Source organism: Sceloporus occidentalis, unplaced genomic scaffold, assembly GCF_023333645.1.
Source record: "Sceloporus occidentalis isolate IW3139 unplaced genomic scaffold, rSceOcc1.0.p SCAF_387, whole genome shotgun sequence".
Lineage (NCBI taxonomy): Eukaryota > Metazoa > Chordata > Lepidosauria > Squamata > Phrynosomatidae > Sceloporus > Sceloporus occidentalis.
The window spans coordinates 414200-435736 of record NW_028317367.1 but is presented as its reverse complement, the minus strand read 5'-3'; the positions used below and the strand labels follow the sequence as shown (position 1 = coordinate 435736).

Sequence of the window (21537 nt, the reverse complement as noted above, 5' to 3'; positions counted from 1 at the left end):
CTTGCGCATTGCGCCATTTCTTCCTCCAAGCAGTTCGGGTTCTGGCTGCGAGCATGTCACACAGGAAATTTTGTTAACCCCTAATGATCTGCATACTCCGGTAACCCGCTCACAGGGGAGGCTCCAGGTTCCCTTAGAATGGTTCATAGAAAATATTTCCTTACACTTCATTTTAAGGCTCTCTTTTTGCCCAAATGAAAAATGGCCGCTTGGCAGCTTCCTCCACTCCATGGCTTCAGCAGCCGGTTGGGGGCGTGAATTCCTGGACATCCGGTTAGAGAAGGGCGAGAATCCGCATTAGCGGTTTATTCGTATGTGGGCGGGGCTGTGAGGTAAGTGCACTTCCGGGTACCTGTGGCAGGAGTGAAGGCAGCGCTCAGGTGAGTGACAGACATGCGTGAGGGACCGTCTGTGGTATTGGGCGGGAGTGGGTCGGTATTGGAGGAAACTGCTTAACGCGTGTCATCTGGTGACACGGAGCTGCCGGGGGACGTGTGTGTAGCGCTGTGTAGCGCTGTGTAGCGCTGTGTAGCGCTGTGTAGCGCTGTGTAGCGCTGTGTAGCGCTGTGTAGCGCTGTGTAGCGCTGTGTGTTAGATAAGTGGAACACCTATCAGCAGAAGTGGTAGAGGCTAATAATGCTGGTATCCATGTGGTGTATGCTCCCCGGTGTGTCTGTAGCGGTGTGTGTGTGCGCGCTCATGTAGCGGTAGTGTGTGTGTGCGCGCTCATGTAGCGGTGTGTGTGTGTGCGCGCTCATGTAGCGGTGTGTGTGTGCGCGCTCATGTAGCGGTGTGTGTGTGTGTGCGCGCTCATGTAGCGGTGTGTGTGTGTGTGCGCGCTCATGTAGCGGTGTGTGTGTGTGTGCGCGCTCATGTAGCGGTGTGTGTGTGTGCGCGCTCATGTAGCGGTGTGTGTGTGTGCGCGCTCATGTAGCGGTGTGTGTGTGTGTGTGCGCGCTCATGTAGCGGGGTGTGTGTGTGCGCGCTCATGTAGCGGGGTGTGTGTGCGCGCGCTCGTGTAGCGGTGCCGGGTTGGCTGCACCTGGCTCTGCACGTCGGCAGGAGGTAAGCCTCTTACTCGGGGCTTTATCTCTGAGGCCGGATTATCGCTCTGTTTATTACGCTGACCCTGTGCCGGCAAGGAATTTACAGCTGTGAATCAAGGGGCAAATGCAGGAATCCGCCTGCGGGCTGAGGAGGTAGAGGATGGTTCTGGTGTGGATTCTGGAGCTTTACTGACCCCTGCCATAATCCCATACCCCCCCCCCCCCCCGGGTATTTGCTGTGTGCCACGGCTGCTGTTGGCGGGGCGGCAGATGTCAGGCGGCGGCTGGTGTAAGGAATGTGCGGGGCAGAGGTCGCTGATAGCGCGGGGCTGGTCTCTGACCTGGAGGTGACATTATTACTGCACACGAGGCAGAGCAGGCGGGGGGGGTGGCATATGTGGCCCCGGCTGGGTCAGGACGGGTGTGTGTACAGGCTGGGGGGTGGGGTGCGCGCAGTGGGGTTAGGCTGGTGGGTGCGGCCAGCTGGGTGGGCTGTGGGGTTAGGGTGGTGGGGTGCAGCCAGCTGGGGTGAGCGAGGTGGAGGGGTGTGATGTCACGCCGCGTGTTCATGTGCTCTCTCTTTCGCAGAGCACGATGGCAGAGCCGGGCAGACCTCAGAGGAAGATGTCTCGTACGGGGCTCTCTCTGTATCAGGTGCTGGGTCTGGAGAAGGGGGCCTCGCAGGACGACATTAAGAAGGCGTACAGGTACGGCTGCGCCCCAGCGCGTCACCATAAAGCTCTGCGCTGATGGAGAGGGGGCAGCAGCTGTGGCAGGGAGCCCTCTCCCCCCCCCTCCTCTCTCTCCCCCCCCCCCTCCTCTCTCTCCCTCCCCTCCTCTCTCTCCCCCCCCTCCCTCCTCTCTCTCCCCCCCCCCTCCTCTCTCTCCCCCCCCCTCCTCTCTCTCCCCCCCTCCTCTCCTCTCCCCCTCCTCTCTCTCCCCCCCCCTCTCTCTCCCCCCTCCTCTCTCCCCCCCTCCTCTCTCTCCCCCCTCTCTCTCCCCCCCCCTCCTCTCTCTCCCCTCTCTCTCCCCCCCCTCCTCTCCCCCCCTCCTCTCTCCTCCCCCCCTCGCTCTCTCTCCCCCCCCCTCCTCTCTCCCCCCCCTCCTCGATCCCCCCCTCCTCTCCCCCCTCTCCTCTCTCCCCCCCTCCTCTCCCCCCCCTCCTCTCCCCCCCCTCCTCTCTCCCCCGCCTCCTCCCCCCCCTCCTCTCTCCCCCCCTCCTCTCCCCCCCCTCCCCTCCTCTCTCCCCCCCCTCTCTCTCCCCCCCTCCTCTCTCCCCCCCCTCCTCTCTCCCCCCCCCCTCCTCCTCTCCCCCCCCCCCCTCCTCTCTCCCCCCCCCCCTCCTCTCTCCCCCCCCCCTCCTCTCTCCCCCCCCCCTCACTCTCCCCCCCCTCCTCTCTCCCCCCCCCTCCTCTCTCCCCCCCCCCCTCCCCTCCTCCTCCCCCCCCTCCTCTCTCCCCCCCCTCCTCTCCTCTCTCCCCCCCCCTCCTCTCCCCCCCCTCCTCCCCCCCCTCCTCTCCCCCCCCTCCTCTCCCCCCCCCTCCCTCCTCTCCCCCCCCCTCCTCTCCCCCCCCCTCCTCTCCCCCCCCCCCCCCCTCCCCTCTCCCCCCCCCCTCCTCTCCCCCCCCTCCTCTCCCCCCCCCTCCTCTCCCCCCCCTCCTCTCCCCCCCCTCCTCTCCCCCCCCTCCTCTCCCCCCCCCTCCTCTCCCCCCCCCTCCTCTCCCCCCCCTCCTCTCCCCCCCCCTCCTCTCCCCCCCCCTCCTCTCCCCCCCCTCCTCTCCCCCCCTCCTCCCCCCCCCTCCTCTCCCCCCCCCCCCTCCTCTCCCCCCCTCCTCTCTCCCCCCCTCCTCTCTCCCCCCCCCCTCCTCTCCCCCCCTCTCTCTCCCCCCCTCCTCTCTCCTCCCCTCTCCCCCCCTCCTCTCTCCCTCTCTCCTCTCTCCCCCCCCCTCCTCTCTCCCCCCCTCCTCTCTCCCCTCCCCCTCCTCTCCCCCCCTCCTCTCCCCCTCTCCTCTCTTCCCCCCCTCCTCTCTCCTCTCTTCCCCCCCCTCCTCTCTCCTCTCTTCCCCCCCTCCTCTCTCCTCTCTTCCCTTCCCCCCTCCTCTCTCCTCTCTCCCCCCCCTCCTCTCTCCTCTCTCTCCCCCCCTCCTCTCTCCTCTCTCTCCCCCCCTCCTCTCTCCTCTCTCTCCCCCCCCTCCTCTCTCCTCTCTCTCCCCCCCCTCCTCTCTCCTCTCTCTCTCCCCCCCTCCTCTCTCCTCTCTCCCCCCTCTCCTCTCTTCCCCCCCCTCCCTCTCTCCTCTCTTCCCCCCCTCCTCTCTCCCTCTCCCCAGACAAAACCACGTTGTTTCATTTATTTTTACCCCCCTCAGAAAGTTAGCCCTGCGCTATCACCCGGACAAGAACCCAGACAATCCAGAAGCTGCCGAAAAGTTCAAGGAGATCAATAACGCCAACTCTACTCTCACCGACGACAACAAGCGCAGGATCTACGACCAGTACGGCTCCATGGGGCTCTACGTGGCCGAGCAGTTTGGGGAGGAGAGCGTCAAGTACTACTTCCTGATGTCCAAGTGCTGGTTCAAGGTACGAAGCGGGATGATGCTCCGTACTGCCTGGGGCCGCAGGATAGTCGGGCTCGCTTCTGGGGGGTTTCTCGTTGGGGGCCGTGGGGCTGACGCTCTGTTTTGTTGCAGGCGCTGGTGATCTGCTGCTCTCTGGTCACCTGCTGTTGCTGCTGCTGTTGCTGCGGGTTTTGCTGCGGCCGCTGTAAGCCCCCCGAGGAGGACGAGTCGTATAAATGCGTCAATCCCGAGGACCTGGAGGCTCAGATCAGGGCAGAGGATGGTGAGGAGCTCTCTGACCGCTCGCAACGGTCCTAGTGGTGCACCACGCGTGCCGCTGACGTGTTCTGTGTTCCCGACAGGTGATGATGTTATCCACGTGCAGCCGTCCCCCGGACCCCCAGTTCACCCCGAGCCTCCGCGGCAGAATTCCTAACGGTGTTGGTGCGCCAGGATCCGGTGAATGAAACCTCTCAGTGGGTGAGTCTCTACCCTGAGCCGGGAGGATGGGTTGTGGGCGAGGGAGATGAGCCGGGGGGGGGGGGGGGTGTCAGGCATGCTTGTGTTGGGGGTGGGGGATGGGTGCAGCGTGAGAGGTAGAATTCTTTGTGGGCGGAGTTTGAGCCAGTGATCAAGAACCTGTTTTTTATCCCGTATGTGCAGGTGGCAGCTCCGGTGATTGGCCGCACATCTGCCGGATGGGAAGCTTCTCTCGTGGTCTCTGATTTTTTTGCCCAGGAGAGAGTCTGACAGTCGATGCCCATCGCCGCCGATTCTCAATCTCAACCTCTGCCTTCCTTGGCTGGGGGGCAATAAACGTTCCCAGTGCTGGCCCCAGGGGTCCCGCTCTATGCTTGTAATTACTGTTCTCGCAGTTAATGGTTGGAACTTAGTAGGAGAAGATTTAATACCCCAAGCTTTCTGTCCGTTTCTGCCCCGCTCTCCGCCCTCCTGCCCCGCTCCTGCAGCGAGCAATCGCTCACTCACCGTGGATCGTGGACTGGATTCTGCATGGACTGGAGGGCTCTGCCGCTGCCACATTGCGCGCCGCGTACTGACTGTATTTGCCCCCCTTTATGATGCCCGGGGGCCTCTCTGATCTTCCACTTTCTCTCAGTGACGCAGCTTACGGACTCAGCCCTGCCCGTCTAGGAACATAACTGCCTCCCCCCCCCCTCCGTGGCAGATATGTACAGAATATTTGGGATTTGCTGAGGTGTGATATGTCGCAGCCGGGTCTCTGGCATTCGTGCCCCACGAAGGTGACAGCGGCACAGGGGGTAACGGTGCTGCGGGTAACGCCGATACATAAGGACGCCTGTGCCACGTTCCAAGGAGCTGCCGGCGCCACCCGATTCCTGTCTGATGCTTTCTGCTTAGAAATCGGTCTGTAATGAATCTGCCCCGGAAGCAGCACAATTGCCCTCTTCTAGAGTCCCGCCTGCCCCTGCATCTCTGCTGCTTTGTGTCGAGTCAAAAAGGACATGTAACGGCACCGCGTGGGCTACGTGTCTGTCGCGCGTGTGATGCTTCCTCGTGGCACCTGCCCTTTAACCCCTTCCATTCCATTGCGATCTCTGTTACGCTTAGAATGTGATTTGGGTCCATGAGTGCCACGCTATGCCACAGACAGCGAGTGGCCCCTTAGCCGGGTTATGCCATGGCCCCTTAGCCGGGTTATGCCACGGACAGCGAGTGGCCCCTTAGCCGGGTTATGCCACGGACAGCGAGTGGCCCCTTAGCCGGGTTATGCCACGGACAGCGAATGGCCCCTTAGCCGGGTTATGCCACGGACAGCGAGTGGCCCCTTAGCCGGGATATTATGCCATGGACAGCGAGTTGCCCTTTAGCCCGATCATGCCACGGAGAGCTAGTTGCCCCTTAGCCCGATTATATCACAGACAACAAGTGGCCCCTAAGCCCTGTTACAGTCCTTTCATAGATACATGAGGACCGACTTCACGTCCTGGAGCAGAACGCGACGGCCGGGAGCTTCGGGGCCGGAGTCTGCGCCGGCCCCTTGTTATATGTTGGGGTATTTCTCTAGTTCCGTGCTGTGGCGCACTGTCCACGCACTGCATGTTCGCAGCTGTGGGCCCCTGGCACGGTGGAGTCTGGAGCCGCCGCCGGGGAGACAGCTTCTGCCAAACGTCTCATTTCCTCACCAGCAAGTAGTGCCAAGCTGTGGCCTGCAGGGGGGGGGATTGTGGCCCCTGCACGGGGCGATTGTAAAGTCCGTTTTTATTCGTTGCGATGAACGCTCCGGGTTAAAGAAGCCAATAAAACGACATCTTTACCCAGCCGCTCCCGGTTTGTGTTTCTGAGGCAGGCCATACAACGGCCCCGGGTGAAGGGACTGTGCGCGTGCGGCGGGTGAAGGGACTGTGCGCTCCGGGTGAAGGGACTGTGCGCGTGCGGCGGGTGAAGGGACTGTGCGCTCCGGGTGAAGGTGTTTGCGCGCGTGCGGCGGGTGAAGGGACTGTGCGCTCCGGGTGAAGGTGTTTGCGCGCGTGCGGCGGGTGAAGGGACTGTGCACTCCGGGTGAAGGTGTTTGCGCGCGTGCGGTGGGCGAAGGGACTGTGTGCGTGCCGGTGGCAGGCGGTATTTTGTTCAACATTGTTTTTATTAGAATTTTTAAATGACATTTTAATTGTACAGAACAGAAAACACTGTCAGTGACAGCGCATCACATTTTACTCAAGTTTCAATGATAATACAGAAGGGAGTTTATTAGTGCAATCTTAATGCAGCGACTTGGCAAACGTTTGTTCACAATCTCTGTACAGATAGAAATCTTCTATTCCCTCTATTGCTTCCGAATAAGTTATTTAAACAAAGGTAGGCGATGTATCTGTTTAAAGCGTTTAGTCTGGAATGAGTCTTAGACGTTTTAACCCCTTACTGTCCACAATGCGACCAACCGTGCAGACTGAAGAGACCCTGCCACACCGGAACCTACTGGTAAAGAGGAAGCCAAGCAAGGACACTAACTCCCATCACTGAGTGCCGGTTAATATGCAGACAGAGACCACGCTCCCCCCGCACTCACACTAACTCCCATCACTCAGTGCCGGTTATATACAGACAGAGACCACGCTCCCCCTGCACTGACACTAACTCCCATCACTCATAAATATATAAAGGGATAATAAAGGACAGGAGGGAATCTAACACTAGAGCGTCAGAGACTGAGATGGAATGGAAGGGAGTTTTACTTTACTGAGAGGGTAGGGGACCAGTGGAACAGCCTCCCAGCAGAAGTGGTAGAGGGTAATACAGTGAGGGTATTAAACATGCATGGGATAGACATACGGCTCCTGAATCTAAGACGGGACCAACGACTGATTAAGGTTTGAGTCTTTACTCACCGGTTTACCTGTAAACATGAGATGTAATTGATCGGTTTGCCAGTGCCGCGGGGTTCCGTCCGTTCTGCCCCCAGGCCGGTCTGACCTGGTCCTCTGAACAACTTTTGAATGTATGTTAGAGTGTAAGGATGTGTGTGTAAGTGTGCATAAGCGTTTGAGAGGTTGTATGTGTAAGCGTGTGTTTGAGAGGGAGTGTGTGTGTTTGAGAGGTTGTATGTGTAAGTGTGGGTAAGCGTGTGTTTGAGAGGGAGTGTGTGTATGCGTGTGTGTTTGAGAGGTTGTATGTGTAAGCATTTGTATGCGTTTGTTGAGGAATGTGTGTAAGCGTGTGTATGCGTGTGTTTGAGAGGGAGTGTGTGTATGCGTGTGTGTTTGAGAGGTTGTATGTGTAAGTGTGGGTAAGCGTGTGTTTGAGAGGGAGTGTGTGTATGTGTGTGTGTTTCAGAGGTTGTATGTGTAAGCGTGTGTATGCGTGTGTTTGAGGAATGTGTGTAAGCATGTGTATGCGTGTGAGAGGGAGTATGTGTATGCGTGTGTGTTTGAGAGATTGTATGTGTAAGCGTGTGTATGCGTGTGTGTTTGAGAGGTTGTATGTGTAAGTGTGGGTAAGCGTGTGTTTGAGAGGGAGTGTGTGTATGTGTGTGTGTTTGAGAGGTTGTATGTGTAAGCGTTTGTATGCGTGTGTTTGAGGAATGTGTGTAAGCGTGTGTATGCATGTGTTTGAGAGGGAGTGTGTGTATGCGTGTGTGTTTGAGAGGTTGTATGTGTAAGCGTGTGTTTGAGAGGGAGTGTGTGTTTGAGAGGTTGCATGTGTATGCGTGTGTTTGAGAAGGAGTGTGTGTATGCATGTGTGTTTGAGAGGTTGTATGTGTAAGCGTTTGTATGCGTGTGTTTGATGAGTGTGTGTAAATGTGTGTTTGAGAGGGAGTGTAAGCGTGTATGCGTGTAAAGATGTGTGCCACTGCATATATATGAATTACCGGACTATACTAATAAAACAGCTAAGCTGAAACTGATCATTCTGAGGCCGTTCTGGGGTAAATATGTGACTTTGGGCCGTTTAGCGATCGGTACCCGACGGCGCATCCCTCCAGTGTTCTCGGCGTGGCGTAGTTGTGTCTTTGTTATTTGTGTGTAATTGTGAGTCAGTGTCACCTGCTGTGTGACAGCTGCTGCCCCCCCATCCTTATCCAACAGCTAAAAATACACGGGGGAATTCCTTCAGCCCCCCCAACATGTTAACACTCTTTAGAGCACAGGCTGGGGTAATAATACCCGCCGGGGTGAGTAACGGAAGCTCTCCAGCACTTAACGGGTTAATGGGACCCTCTCCCGGAGGATGAGATATGAAGTTCCAAACATAGACAGGCGTCAGAGGCTGTGCGTGTCCAGAGAGCTCCGTGAACTGAGTGAGAGAGAGCGGTGCGGAGAGCAGGGAGCGCGTACCCAGCTGAGTGTGAGCAGGGCCCAGAACAGTGAGTGACACTGACCGTGAGCGGGGTCCAGAACACTGAGCGACACTGACCGTGAGCGGGGTCCAGAACACTGAGCGACACTGACCGTGAGCGGGGTCCAGAACACTGAGCGACACTGACCTTGAGGGGGGTCCAGAACACTGAGCGACACTGACCGTGAGTGGGGTCCAGAACACTGAGTGACACTGACTGTGAGCGGGGTCTAGAACAGTGAGTGACACTGGGTGTGAGTGGGGTCTAACACAGTGAATGACGCTGAGTGTGAGTGGCATCTAGAACAGTAAGTGTAGCGGAGTCTAGAAGAGCAGGTGTACGTAGTGTGGACCAGCAAGTGTGAGCTGAGTATAGTCTCTGCCACCCCGCCAACACTCAGAGGTGATGAATTTTGCCGTGGGCTTCAAGTCTCTGGCGGGCGACACGCAGACCATGGACAACCTGGAGAAGCAGCTGATTTGCCCCATCTGCCTGGAGATGTTCACCAAACCCGTGGTGATCCTGCCGTGCCAACACAACCTGTGCCGCAAGTGTGCCAACGACATCTTCCAGGTACTGGCTATCACACCGCCCACCGACACCACCCACTGACTATGACACCGCCCACCAACACCACCCAACACTGCACACTGACAATCACACTGCCCACCGACACCACCCACTGACTATTACACCACCCACCGACACCCCACACTGACAATCACACCCCCCACCGACACCACCCAACACTGCACACTGACAATCACACCGCCCACCGACACCACCCACTGACACCGCCCAACACTGCACACTGACAATCACACCGCCCACCGACACTCCACACTGACAATCACACCCCCCACCGACACCACCCAACACTGCACACTGACAATCACACCGCCCACCGACACCACCCACTGACACCGCCCAACACTGCACACTGACAATCACACCGCCCACCGACACCACCCACTGACTATTACACCACCCACCGACACCCTACACTGACCATCACACTGCCCACTGACACCCCACACTGACTATTACACCACCCACCGCCACCACACACTGACTATTACACCGCCCACTGCCACCACACGCTGACTATCACACCACCCACCGACACGACCCACTGACTATTACACCACCCACCAACACCACCCAACACTGCACACTGACAATCACACGGCCCACCAACACCACCCACTGACTATTACACCGCCCACCGACACCACACACTGACTATTACACCACCCACTGACACCCCACACTGACAATCACACCGCCCACCGACACCACCCACTGACTATTACACCACCCACCAACACCACCCAACACTGCACACTGACAATCACACCGCCCACTACCACCACACACTGACTATTACACCCAGGCCCGGACCGGGACAAAAAATAGGCCCGGGCATTTAAGCCCGAGCAGCCCATATTTATTTCTTTATTGTTAAAGCCCACCCTTCATGTACCATCTTTGCATTTACTCATTCACACAAATCATTAACACATTCATTAATGCAGTCTCACAAATCATTCAAGCAATTCATCCACACATGAATTAATTAATTGTCATACGCATTCACACAATTCATCCACACATTTATTCATTCATTCTCATACGCATTCACACTACCCCCTCTCCCCATCTTATCTGCCCCTTCTCACTATTCCCCCTTTTCACTATGTACCCCATCCCACTATCTATCCCCTCTCCCCATTTCTCACTATCTAACCCCCCTCTGCCCCTTCTCACTGCACCCCCCTCCCTCACCCTACTTACCTTGTTGCCGGAGCAAGCAGCAACTGCGGCCGGGCCCGCGGCAGGACCGGACTGACTGGGCCTATGCGGCCTCTACGGCCGCATTAACGCAGGGCATAAGGGGCACCTGCCCCTTAAGCCCGCCGCAACTGCGACCGGGTCCGCCACTCTAAGGGGCCGGGAAGCCCCCACCAGGGCCGGCCTTAGGGGTCTGCGGCCGCATAGGGCTTACATTAAAACATCGGGGGTTTTTTTAAACTTTATTTAACATCCTCCATGTTAAAGTTAACAAAAACTTTATTTAACATGGAGGATGTTAAAAAAGTAAAAAAAAAAAACCCCGATGTCTTAATTTAAACCCTGTGCGGCCGCAGACCCCTAAGGCCGGCCGTGATGGGGGCTTCCCGACCCCTTAGAGTGGCAGACCCGGTCGCAGTTCCGGCGGGCTTAAGGGGCAGGTGTTCGGTCCTGACTGGGCCTATTTTAAGGTAGGGGCCTGGAGCTGCAGCTCCATCAGCCCCTAAGTCAATCCGGCCCGGCCCACCGGGCAAACGCCCGGTTTGCCCGATGGCCAGTCCGGGCCTGATTACACCGCCCACCGACACCACACACTGACAATCACACCACACACTGACTATTACACCGCCCACTGACACCCCACACTGACTATCACACCACCCACCGCACCAGTGACTGATCTTCTGCTCTCCAGGCCTCCAACCCCCTGTGGCAGTCTCGTGGCTCCAGCACTGTGTCGTCAGGGGGGCGCTTCCGTTGTCCATCATGCCGTCATGAGGTGGTCCTGGACCGGCATGGCGTTTACGGGCTTCAGAGGAACCTCCTGGTGGAAAATATTATAGACATTTACAAGCAGGAATCGTCCAGGTGAGGAGATCTCTGCTGCTCGTCAATAGCCGCAAGGCTAGGGTGGAGGTTACATGTCACGTTATAGATCCCTGGATGATCTCCTCGTAGAGTATTGTGATCAGTTCTATAGACTGGATCTCCAGGAGGCACAGAGAGCTGGTGATCCCACTTTATAGATCCCTGGGTGATCTCCTCATAGAGTATTGTGATCAGTTCTATAGACTGGATCTCCAGGAGGACACAAAGAGCTGGTGATCCCACTTTATAGATCCCTGGGGTCGGGGGGGTCTTTCAGTATCTGCTATCTTCTATATCCGGGGATATTCAGTGAATGTGAGGCTCCTGAGATCCATGTGTTGGCCCCATCGTGGATGTGGCATTTTACGTTCCGTCTCTTCCAGGCCCCTTAACACCAAATCTGAGCAGCACCTGATGTGCGAGGAGCACGAGGACGAGAAGATCAACATCTACTGCCTGAGCTGCGAGACCCCGACCTGCTCCATGTGCAAAGTGTTCGGGGCCCACAAGGACTGCGAGGTGGCCCCTCTGTCCAGCATCTACAAGAGGCAGAAGGTACCTCCGGGGGATGCTGGGTCTCAAGGAACCCTGCCTATAGTGAGCTCAGCTCTGTGGTAGGAGGGGGATTCCTGCATATAGTGAGCTCGGTGCTGTGTCAGTGGGTGATGCCCAGGGGTTCCTGCCTGTAGTGAGCTTGGTGCTGTGTCAGGGGGTGATGCCCAGGGGTTCCTGCCTGTATTGAGCTTGGTGCTGTGTCAGAGGGTGATGCCCAGGGGTTCCCGCCTGTAGTGAGCTCGGTGCTGTGTCTCTGCAGAGTGATCTCAGTGATGGGATTGCGATGCTTGTTGCCGGAAATGACCGGATTCAGGCGATTATCACCCAGATGGAGGAGATCTGCAAGAGCATAGAGGTGAGCAGAGGTTACCGTATCCCCCGTGTCGGCATGTTCCGTGTTTCCCCCGTGTCCCGTGAGTCCCGTGTCTCCTGTCCCGTTAGTCCCGTGTCTCCTGTCCCGTGAGTCCCGTGTCTCCTGTCCCGTGAGTCCCGTGTCTCCTGTCCCGTGTCTCCTGTCCCGTGAGTCCCGTGTCTTCTTTCCTGTGTCTGGTGTGTCCCGTGTCTCCCGTCCCGTGTCTTCTGTCCCATGAGTCCCGTGTCTCCTGTCCCGTGAGTCCCGTGTCTCCTGTCCCGTGTCTCCTGTCCCGTGTCTCCTGTCCCGTGAGTCCCGTGTCTTCTTTTCTGTGTCTGGTGTGTCCCGTGTCTCCTTTCCCGTGAGTCCCGTGTCTCCTGTCTCGTGAGTCCCGTGTCTTCTGTCCTGTGTCTGGTGTGTCCCGTGTCTCCTGTCCCGTGTTCTCACGTGTTCTCTCTTCGTGGCAGGATAATAGTCGCAGACAGAAGCAGCTCCTGAGCCAGAAGTTTGACTCTCTGTACAACATCCTGGAGGAGAGGAAGAAGGAGCTCCTGCAGAGCATCGCACGGCAGCAGGAGGAGAAGCTGCAGAGCGTTCGTGGTCAGATCCGCAAACACGGGGACCACCTGGAGGTCACCTCAAAACTGGTGGAAACCTCCATCCAGTCCATGGAGGAGCCTCAGATGGCCGTCTTCCTGCAGGTGCCACACCATTAACACGCATCACCATCCGTGTAGGACTACGGGGGGCGGCTCTGACATCATACTGTCATGTATAAAGTGGGGGCGTGGCTCTGACACCATACTCTCATGTATAAAGGGGGGGTCTGACTTCATTCGTTGATGTATTAAGTGGGGGTGGGGCTCTGACATCATTACCTATTGCATAAAATGGGGGTGTTGCTCTGACATCATTCTGTGAGGTATGGAGTGGGGGGCGTGGCTCTGATGTGCTCAAAATGTATTTTTTCCCTCTCTCAGCACGCCAAGGAGCTGATAAAAAAGTGAGTATTATTTCTTACTGAACTCCCCTCTCTGGGGTATTATGTCTTACTGAACCCAGATAGTGTATATGTACTGCCCCTCCCTGGGGTATTATGTCTTACTGAACTCTGATAGTGTATATGTACTGCCCCTCCCTGGGGTATTATTTCTTACTCAACCCAGATAGGGGGTATGTACTGCCCCTCCCTGGGGTATTATGTCTTACTGAACCCAGATAGTGTATATGTACTGCCCCTCCCTGGGGTATTATTTCTTACTCAACCCAGATAGGGTATATGTACTGCCCCTCCCTGGGGTATTATGTCTTACTGAATCCAGATAGTGTATATGTACTGCCCCTCCCTGGGGTATTATGTCTTACTGAACCCAGATAGTGGATATGTACTGCCCCTCCCTGGGGGTATTATGTCTTACTGAACCCAGATAGTGGATATGTACTGCCCCTCCCTGGGGTATTATGTCTTACTGAACCCAGATAGTGGATATGTACTGCCCCTCCCTGGGGTATTATTTCTTACTCAACCCAGATAGGGGATATGTACTGCCCCTCCCTGGGGTATTTTTTCTTACTGAACTCCATTGAAGGGGTTAACACACCTAGTATATGCCCCATAGTCTTAGCAGAATAAGGGGTGAGGACGAACATCAATAACAATCTCTCCTAATGTGTTCTGCGCTCTGGTATATGTCTGCTTCTCGTGTCTCCAGGATCACCGATATGTCCAAAGTGTCCACCATAGATCGGCCAGAACCTGGCTATGAGAACATGGACCACTTCAGTGTCAACGTGGATCACGTGTCGGAGATGCTGAGGACGATCGACTTCCACACAGGTGACAGACAGGAGCAGTTTGTGTAGAATGAGGTCATCATAGTGGCTAGTGATGTCACTCCCCTCACAGCCAATAGATGGCATTTTCATTCTCAGGATGGCCCTCAGCTGAGGGTCATGGAATTGTCTCCTCCAGTGTAGGTGGTGAGCAGGAAAAGGATGGCAGTGTACCCAAGTTATTGCCACCCCATGGGGCAACATTTTTAGCACAAGTCCTTCTGCCCCTGATGGTGGCCGCTCTGTGTGATAGATGCCCCCCTGTTGGGTAACATGGCCTGTTCTGCCCCTGATGGTGGCCGCTCTGTGTGATAGATGCCCCCCTGTTGGGTAACATGGCCTGTTCTGCCCCTGATGGTGGCTGCTCTGTGTTATAGGTGCACCCGGCGAAGAAGAGGAGGATTCACTGGAAACAGAGGAAGGTGAAACGGTTCTGGAAGAAGAGAGACCAGAACCTGCAGACGGTGAGAACCCGAAAGACATCCCACCCGCAGAGCTCGGGGCCATGTACAAAGAAAGGGCCACAGAGTAAAGGCCCAGAGAGAAAGAAGGGCCACAGAGAAGGCAGGGAGAGACATATGGAAGAGTAATGGGGGGGTGAGTGTGAGGGAGGGTGCTCAGAGCTTGCGTGTGGAGTGTGACACGTGACACCAAAGGAGACTCAGGAACTGTTGGATCACAAGTCAAAAAATTGGGGGGTTAATGCCAAAATCAGGAAACAAACAGGAGGGGTTGGAAGAGGGACTTGACTGTAGGAGGGCCTACCTGGCAGCCCCCCTCTTCCCCTCCTCCCAGAAAACATAATAACAGACGGACACCAAATGCAATTTTTTTAACAATTGAGTTTATTTATTTATTAACAATGTGAATAAAAGTCAACTATGGATTAATTTGTCCACGGTGCCATCCAACCTGCACCTCCGTGACACTAACACAATTAAACTGTAAAGAGTCAAGTACAATTAACCCTTCGTAAACTTCACTCCAATGTGTTGGGCGCTTAACGAATGCCCCCTTTTAACCATTAACCAACCACCATCAAATGAAACAGTAACAAGTTTAACCGTCAACGAATACACCAGCTGGCATAGGCGTGTAACCGTATCCCCGCTGTGACTGACGGCGTCCCTTGCCCGTCAGCCCGTGGCACCAAGGAATCACAAGGGCCCCCAGCCCAAGGAGTGTCTTGCACTTAAACCCAAAGGCTTGTGCACCACGAGCCAACCACCCCTAAAGGTGAGTAGCTCTAGCACCCTGCCAGCATCAAACCTCCAAGAAAGAAAACAAACCACACAAAAAAGAGAAGGGTGGGAGGGAATATTTTCTTAATAGCACAATTGACAATAATAAAGAGCTCAGTAGGGAGCCCAATTTATAGCCTGATAACAAAGGGGGGGGGTCACCAGGGGCCGCTGACCAACCCCAAGTGACCCCTTAATCAGACATTTACATACGGCTGCCCTCTGCTTATAGCTGACTCATAGGGCAAAAGGTGAAAGTGGGGGAGGAGAGGAAGGGCAGCCCCGGCCCCCCCGCGTCCATTTCTCTCCCTCCAGGGCTATGCTTGCAGGGCAGACAGCACCCCTGGGGGCCGGTACGGGCAGTAAGGCAGCCGTGGGGGGGTATGAGGTCACTCTGTTTAAGACATTTTTTTTCTCTCTCCAAGACGTGGGGTCCAGACAGAAGACGCCGCAACATGGTGAGTGTGTCCTGGGGGCCGGGGGGCGCCGGGGTGACTTTATATATATAATCTTTCATCACATTATTTCTGTTCTTCTCAGTTCACTGAAGCCCGGAGGCCACGTGTCCCACCAGCGGCCGGCAGAGCCCCTCACCTGCTCGCCCCTCCAGAGAGCGTAACGCCCCAAACAACTCACTACCCCCCTGCTGAGATCTGTCATTAATATTATGCACAATAAATAATCACATCAAACATGTCTCCCTCCTGTCTGTCGCCCTGCAGTGGGCGAGGCCGACTCCGTGTCCCATATCTCCCTCCTGAGTGCGTCGCCCTGCAGTAGGAGGGGCCGACTCCCTATCCCATAACTCCCTCCTGTCTGTCACCCTACAGTGGGAGGCGCAACACAGACAGGCATATTGCTGATTGGCCCGGCTAAAGAGCTGCCCTGCAGTATGGGGGATGTATAACTGACTAATGGGTTCCTTTCTATAAGTCTATACATCCCACATACTGCAGGGCAGCTCTTTATCGGGGCCGGTCAGCAAAATGTATAAATTATACGTGTCGAGGAAAACATGGCTGACGTGGTCACCCCGTGTCCCATAAATAACTGGGATCAGTTGTGGCGGTAGTAGATTTATCATTCTGCCCTTCTGATCCATTCTATTGGCCCCCGGGGGCCGCAGCAGGATATTTTGCATTATAAAGCACTTTATCAATCTGTGTCACGCCGCGTGCTGCTGCCTGTACATTATATCTCTGCGCGTCACCCGCTAATCCGTTTATCCCCATACCAGCGCATTCCAGCAGCTGGCAAGTGGCGCTTCCCCTGCATGAGTGTGTGGATACAGGGCGCAGCCACCAGTGGGGAGAGGTTAAGGCAGTGTAGGGACACAGGCAGACCGACCCAAAACCGCAGTCAGTAATATGTATTCCCTATAGATGGGAACTGTCAGGGTTTTTACCCCAGTCTCCGGGTCTCGGGGCAAATGGGAAGATTTTCAAGGTCTTTGGCCCCAGTCTCAGGGGATACAGGCAATTTCTCACCTGTATCGGCAGAGGACGAGCTGCTGCGGAGGGATCGTATCTGTCGGCATCTCTGGTTGGAGGCTCTTCAATGGGAACAGGACTACCAGGGTAATCCCAACCAGCGAGGACATGTACTGGTTCCAGCTGGGGACACGTAGGGCTGGCTGTAAATTGCCCAATGTATCTTTTTAGGTGGTAGCCCAATAGCGACCCTCGGATAAGGATTATGTTATCTGTTACCCCTCCCAAGGGGTATTCTGATATCTGTATATATGTTTGTGCTTAGTATATATAAAGTTGTGGTGGTGAACTTTGGCCATGTTTCTGTCAGCTTCCTGTTCCAGGTTATTCCACTGTAAGCAAGTCTGAGGAGAAGTAACGGTTATGAGCGCTTCCTATTTCTTACACACAGGCCTTGGAAATATAAGTCCGTAAGGCATTGGTGTAAATACGTTAGTAAATACCGGTACTTTCACTGATTTAAGTTCATGTTGGTGTAAATTATTTTCATGTCAGTGAGGTGATATGAGCCTGGCTAGCTAGGCCTTTGTTTTCTGGCAGTTGATGATTGAATAGTCATGTATGTTTCTTGCTGCCTTTGATACCAGTCCTGCCTAATGGTTAAAGTTTCATGTTCCTGGTGACCTAGCCGGGACTAGCCATCGGGCCCACCGGGCATTTTCCCGGTGGGCCGGGCGGCCCAGGGCCGGATTGACGTTGGGGCTGATAGAGCTGCAGCTCCAGGCCCCTACCTTAAAATAGGCTCAGTCAGGACGGGACTGACTGGGCCTATGCGGCCGCATTAACGCAGGGCATAAGGGGCACCTGCCCCTTAAGCCCGCAGCAACTGCGACCGTGTCCGCCTCTCTAGGAGGACGGGCAGCCCCCACCAGGGCCGGCCTTAGGGGTGTGCGGCCGCACAGGGCTTAAATTAAAACATCGGGGGTTTTTTTGTTTACTTTATTTAACATCCTTCATGTTATATAAAGTTTGTTTAACTTTATTTAACATGGAGGATGTTAAATAAGGTAAAAAAAACCCCGATGTTTTAATTTAAGCCATGTGCGGCCGCGCACCCCTAAGGCCGGCCCTGGTGGGGGCTGTCCGGCCCCCCAGAGTGGCGGACCCGGTCGCAGTTGCTGCTTACTCCGGCAACAAGGTAAGTAGGGTAAGGGAGGGGGGTTAGATAGAAAGGGGTAGAGGGGATAGATAGTGAGAGGGGCTACATATTGAGAAATGGGGAAGGGGGTACATAGTTAGAAGGGGCAGATAAGAAGGGGATGGGGAGAGGGGGTAGTGTGAATGCGTACGAGAATGAATGAATAAATGTGTGGATGAATTGTGTGAATGCGTATGAGAATTAATGAATTAATTGTGTGGATGAATTGCTTGAATGATTTGTGAGACTGCATTAATGAGTATGTGTAAGTGATTTGTGTGAATGAGTGAGTAAGTGTTTGTGTCTATCATGAATGTTTAAGTGATTTGGGGAAATGCAAAGATGGTACATGAAGGGTGGGCTTTAACAATAAATAAATAAATAAAAATGGGCTGCTCAGTCTTAAATGCCCGGGCCTATTTTTTGTCCCAGTCCGGGCCTGCCGGTGACCATGGGGAGAAAGAAGGATCATCTGGCAGAAAGCGGTGCCTGGTATGGGTATCGCGTGGCACAGTGTGCAGGATGTGGTGCCAGGAGTGGGGTATGGGTAACGCGTGGCACAGTGTGCTGGATGTGGTGCCAGGAGTGGGGTATGGGTAACGCGTGGCACAGAGTGCAGAATGTGGTGCCAGGAGTGGGGTATGGGTAACGCGTGGCACATTGTGCAGGATGTGGTGCCAGGAGTGGGGTATGGGTAACGCGTGGCACAGTGTGCAGGATGTAGTGCCAGGCGTGGGGTATGGGTAACACGTGGCACAGTGTGCAGGATGTGGTGCGGGGTATGGGTAACACGGATTAATCTGCAGGAAGCTGTGCCAGGCACGGGTTTGGGTAACGCGTGGCACAGTGTGCAGGATGTGGAGTATGGGTAATGCATGGCACAGTGTGCAGGATGCAGTGCCAGGCGTGGGGTATGGGTAACACGTGGCACAGTGTGCGGGGTGTGGGTAACATGGATTAATCTGCAGGAAGCGGTGCCAGGCACGGGTTTGGGTAGCATGCGACATAATGTGCAGGAAGTGGAGCCAGGCGCGGAGTGTGGGAAACACGTGGCATAGTGTGCAGGATGTGGTACCAGGTGCGCGTTACATGGCATAGTGTGCAGGAAGTGATGCCAGGCGCGGACTGTGGGAAACACGTGGCATAGTGTGCAGGGTGTGGGTGACGCACGGCATAATGTGCAGTATCCTGTGCCAGGCGCGGGTAATGCGTGGCATAGTGTGCAGGATATGGTGCCAGGCGTGGGGTGTGGGTAATGCGCGACATAGTGTGTAGGAAGCGATGCCAGGCGCGAGGTGTGGGAAACACGCGGCATAGTGTGCAGGAAGCGGTGCCAGGCGCAGGATGCATGCTTTGTGTGGGATTATCCCGTTCTGTGACCCGCCAGGAATAAAACACACCAAACCAGGCAAGGTCTACGGGGCTTTATTTACACCGGGGTAAAGCTGGAGACAGTTTGTCCAGGGCCATCTGATTCCTTTTCAATTCTAGAACGTTTGGGGGGTCATTTTACTGCGGGGGTCCTCGGCTAATCCATGCCGGGATTCCCTCATAGCGATACAGTGTATCACCGGAGCATAGTAACTTTGGACATTGTTTAATTCGAGATCCGAGAGATCGCAGGTTCTGCTGGATCCAGAGCGCTGGATAGGAGGGTTTGATGTAATGGAGGGCAGCGGTTATGGATCGGACCCAGCTCCGGGTGCTGAGGTATGAGGTATGAGAATGGAAAACTGCACAGGACAGGGAAAGGGGTCCCTGAGAGCAGCTTCCTGGCCGTGGCACGTAGCCCTGGTGGTCTCTGCGACTCTAGAAAGGTCATGTTGGAACTAAGGAGGGTCCGGACAGATCCTCCATTCTCTTCTACTAAAAGGAAGCAGTCCTTACATCGTAACGGACCGGCGTTCTCCTAGAACTCCTGCCAATAAGCCACCATTAAGGAAAAAGACGAGACCCCCGAGGGGCGCAAATAACAGCAGGAGACTTGCGTGATTAGAGCGATGTAATTTGGGACAGATACACCAGGAGATACCCCACACCTCAGACCCTCCCTCCTGTCCCTGCGAGTCTATGAGGTGTGTCCGACCCCAGCCGATGCCATCCTGTGCTAAGTCTTGGTTGCATAGGGGTCGTTCCCACCATTGCCGGTAGGGAGAGCGAGGCTGCTTGGGACCGAGGAGCAATGTCTGCTCCTGGAGCTGTCACTTCCCCACCGAGTCGAAGATGATTCGGTTCTGTTCCGCCTGCTTGTTTTGGTTCTGGGTTTTGGCGATCTCTATCATGTGCCTGAGAATGTGGAAAGTGAGGTCAATGGAGATCGGGGGGTCCTCTCTCTTCAGTCGGTCGGAGAACATCTCCAGGAGGGTCTTGGGTGACTCGTTGGGACTGGTCTCCTGGAACAGAGTCCCCAGGAAGCTGAGGACAGGACCGAGCTCCTGAGGGGGGACCCGACGTTCTGATGAGAGGGAACCCTTACTCAGCCTCAGCTGGACCTGAGGATCGCCTTCCGCCTCCTGCTGGAACTTCTCCTTCAGGAAGTAGAGCAGACCCTGGGCGCTGTCCTCACTCAACACCCCGCTCAGGCTGAGCCGAGGAACCTCAAAGATGCCCCTGTCTAACGGTCGGGCGCCAGCCGGGGCTGACAGGAGTAAGTAGCAGGTAAGTAGCAGCAGGGGGGCCGTCTTCATGTTATAAGGTTCTCGACGACCTGGAAAGAGGAACGAGCAGTTGGGTGAGAGGAGAACATGGTACGAACACGGGGGAAAACACACGGTACAGGAATACAGCAGGTAGGTGCGGTGAGTGAATGAAGACACGATGTGGTGGGGGTGACTCACAGGCTCACCGGCATGAAATCTAGACTCTGAAAATCTAGAATCTCATCGGCCCCCGTCTAGTCGCCCATTTTTCCTGCTGTAACGACTCAAACCTTAATCAGTCGTTGATCTTGTCTTAGATTCAGGAGCCGTATGCCTATCCCATGCATGTTTAATCCCCTCACTGAATTACCCTCTACCACTTCTGCTGGGAGGCTGTTCCACTTATCTACCACCCTCTCAGTAAAGTAGATCCTCACTTTATGCTGGATATGGAGTGCCAGCTTTATACTGGGTACACAGTGCCAGCTTTACACTGGGTAACGCCAGCTTTATACTGGGTAATGCCATATTTATACTGGTTACTGAGCGGCAGCTTTGTACTTGGTAATGCCATATTTATACTGGTTATGGAGTGGCAGCTTTACACTGGGTAACGCCAGCTTTATACTGGTTACGGAGCAGCAGCTTTATACTGGGTAATGCCATATTTATACTGGTTATAGAGCGGCAGCTTTACACTGGGTAACGCCAGCTTTATACTGGGTAATGCCATATTTATACTGGTTAGGGAGCAGCAGTTTTATACTGAGTAACGCCAGCTTTATACTGGGTAACGTCATATTTATACTGGTTATGGAGCGGCAGCTTTACACTGGATAACGCCAGCTTTATACTGGGTAATGCCATATTTATACTGGTTAGGGAGCAGCAGTTTTATACTGAGTAACACCATATTTATACTGGTTACAGAGCGGCAGCTTTATACTGGGTAACCCCAGCTTTATACTGGGTAACGTCATATTTATACTGGTTACAGAGAGGCAGCTTTATACTGGGTAACCCCAGCTTTATACTGGTTAACGTCATATTTATACTGGTTATGGAGCGGCAGCTTTACACTGGATAACGCCAGCTTTATACTGGGTAATGCCATATTTATACTGGTTAGGGAGCAGCAGTTTTATACTGAGTAACACCATATTTATACTGGTTACAGAGCGGCAGCTTTATACTGGGTAACCCCAGCTTTA

The 21537-nt window shown here is 54.9% G+C and overlaps 3 protein-coding genes across 3 annotated transcripts; 2 read left to right on the top strand and 1 right to left on the bottom strand.

Moving 5' to 3' along the window:
- Positions 1–1640: 1640 nt before the first annotated feature.
- LOC149273299 (dnaJ homolog subfamily C member 5-like) lies at positions 1641–4354 on the top strand. Its single transcript, XM_089506520.1, has 5 exons — positions 1641–1753; positions 3413–3626; positions 3737–3887; positions 3990–4084; positions 4268–4354. The coding sequence occupies exons 1-5, from the start codon at positions 1641–1643 to the stop codon at positions 4352–4354; spliced, it is 660 nt and encodes a 219-aa protein (XP_089362646.1).
- A 4471-nt stretch (positions 4355–8825) lies between these two features.
- Positions 8826–16686, top strand: TRIM54 (tripartite motif containing 54). Its single transcript, XM_089506519.1, has 10 exons — positions 8826–8993; positions 10906–11078; positions 11462–11633; positions 11893–11988; positions 12453–12686; positions 12966–12988; positions 13698–13822; positions 14196–14282; positions 15485–15517; positions 16559–16686. Exons 1-10 carry the CDS (start codon positions 8826–8828, stop codon positions 16684–16686), a joined length of 1239 nt encoding a protein of 412 aa, XP_089362645.1.
- Positions 16687–19888: 3202 nt separating this feature from the next.
- On the bottom strand, positions 19889–20374 carry UCN (urocortin). Its single transcript, XM_089506492.1, has one exon. It carries the CDS (start codon positions 20372–20374, stop codon positions 19889–19891), a length of 486 nt encoding a protein of 161 aa, XP_089362618.1.
- Between the last annotated feature and the right edge of the window lie 1163 nt (positions 20375–21537).

What these genes read in the sequence shown, in the direction of transcription:
- LOC149273299 (XM_089506520.1), top strand. Translation starts at nt 1,641, where the DNA reads ATGGCAGAGCCGGGCAGACCTCAGAGGAAGATGTCTCGTACGGGGCTC. An exon ending in GACATTAAGAAGGCGTACAG is followed by an intron (nt 1,754 to 3,412) that starts GTACGGCTGCGC and finishes TACCCCCCTCAG; the next exon opens with AAAGTTAGCCCTGCGCTATC. An exon ending in TCAGATCAGGGCAGAGGATG is followed by an intron (nt 3,888 to 3,989) that starts GTGAGGAGCTCT and finishes ATCCACGTGCAG; the next exon opens with CCGTCCCCCGGACCCCCAGT.
- TRIM54 (XM_089506519.1), top strand. Translation starts at nt 8,826, where the DNA reads ATGAATTTTGCCGTGGGCTTCAAGTCTCTGGCGGGCGACACGCAGACC. An exon ending in TACAAGCAGGAATCGTCCAG is followed by an intron (nt 11,079 to 11,461) that starts GTGAGGAGATCT and finishes CGTCTCTTCCAG; the next exon opens with GCCCCTTAACACCAAATCTG. An exon ending in GAGACCAGAACCTGCAGACG is followed by an intron (nt 14,283 to 15,484) that starts GTGAGAACCCGA and finishes TCTCTCTCCAAG; the next exon opens with ACGTGGGGTCCAGACAGAAG.
- UCN (XM_089506492.1), bottom strand. Translation starts at nt 20,374, where the DNA reads ATGAAGACGGCCCCCCTGCTGCTACTTACCTGCTACTTACTCCTGTCA.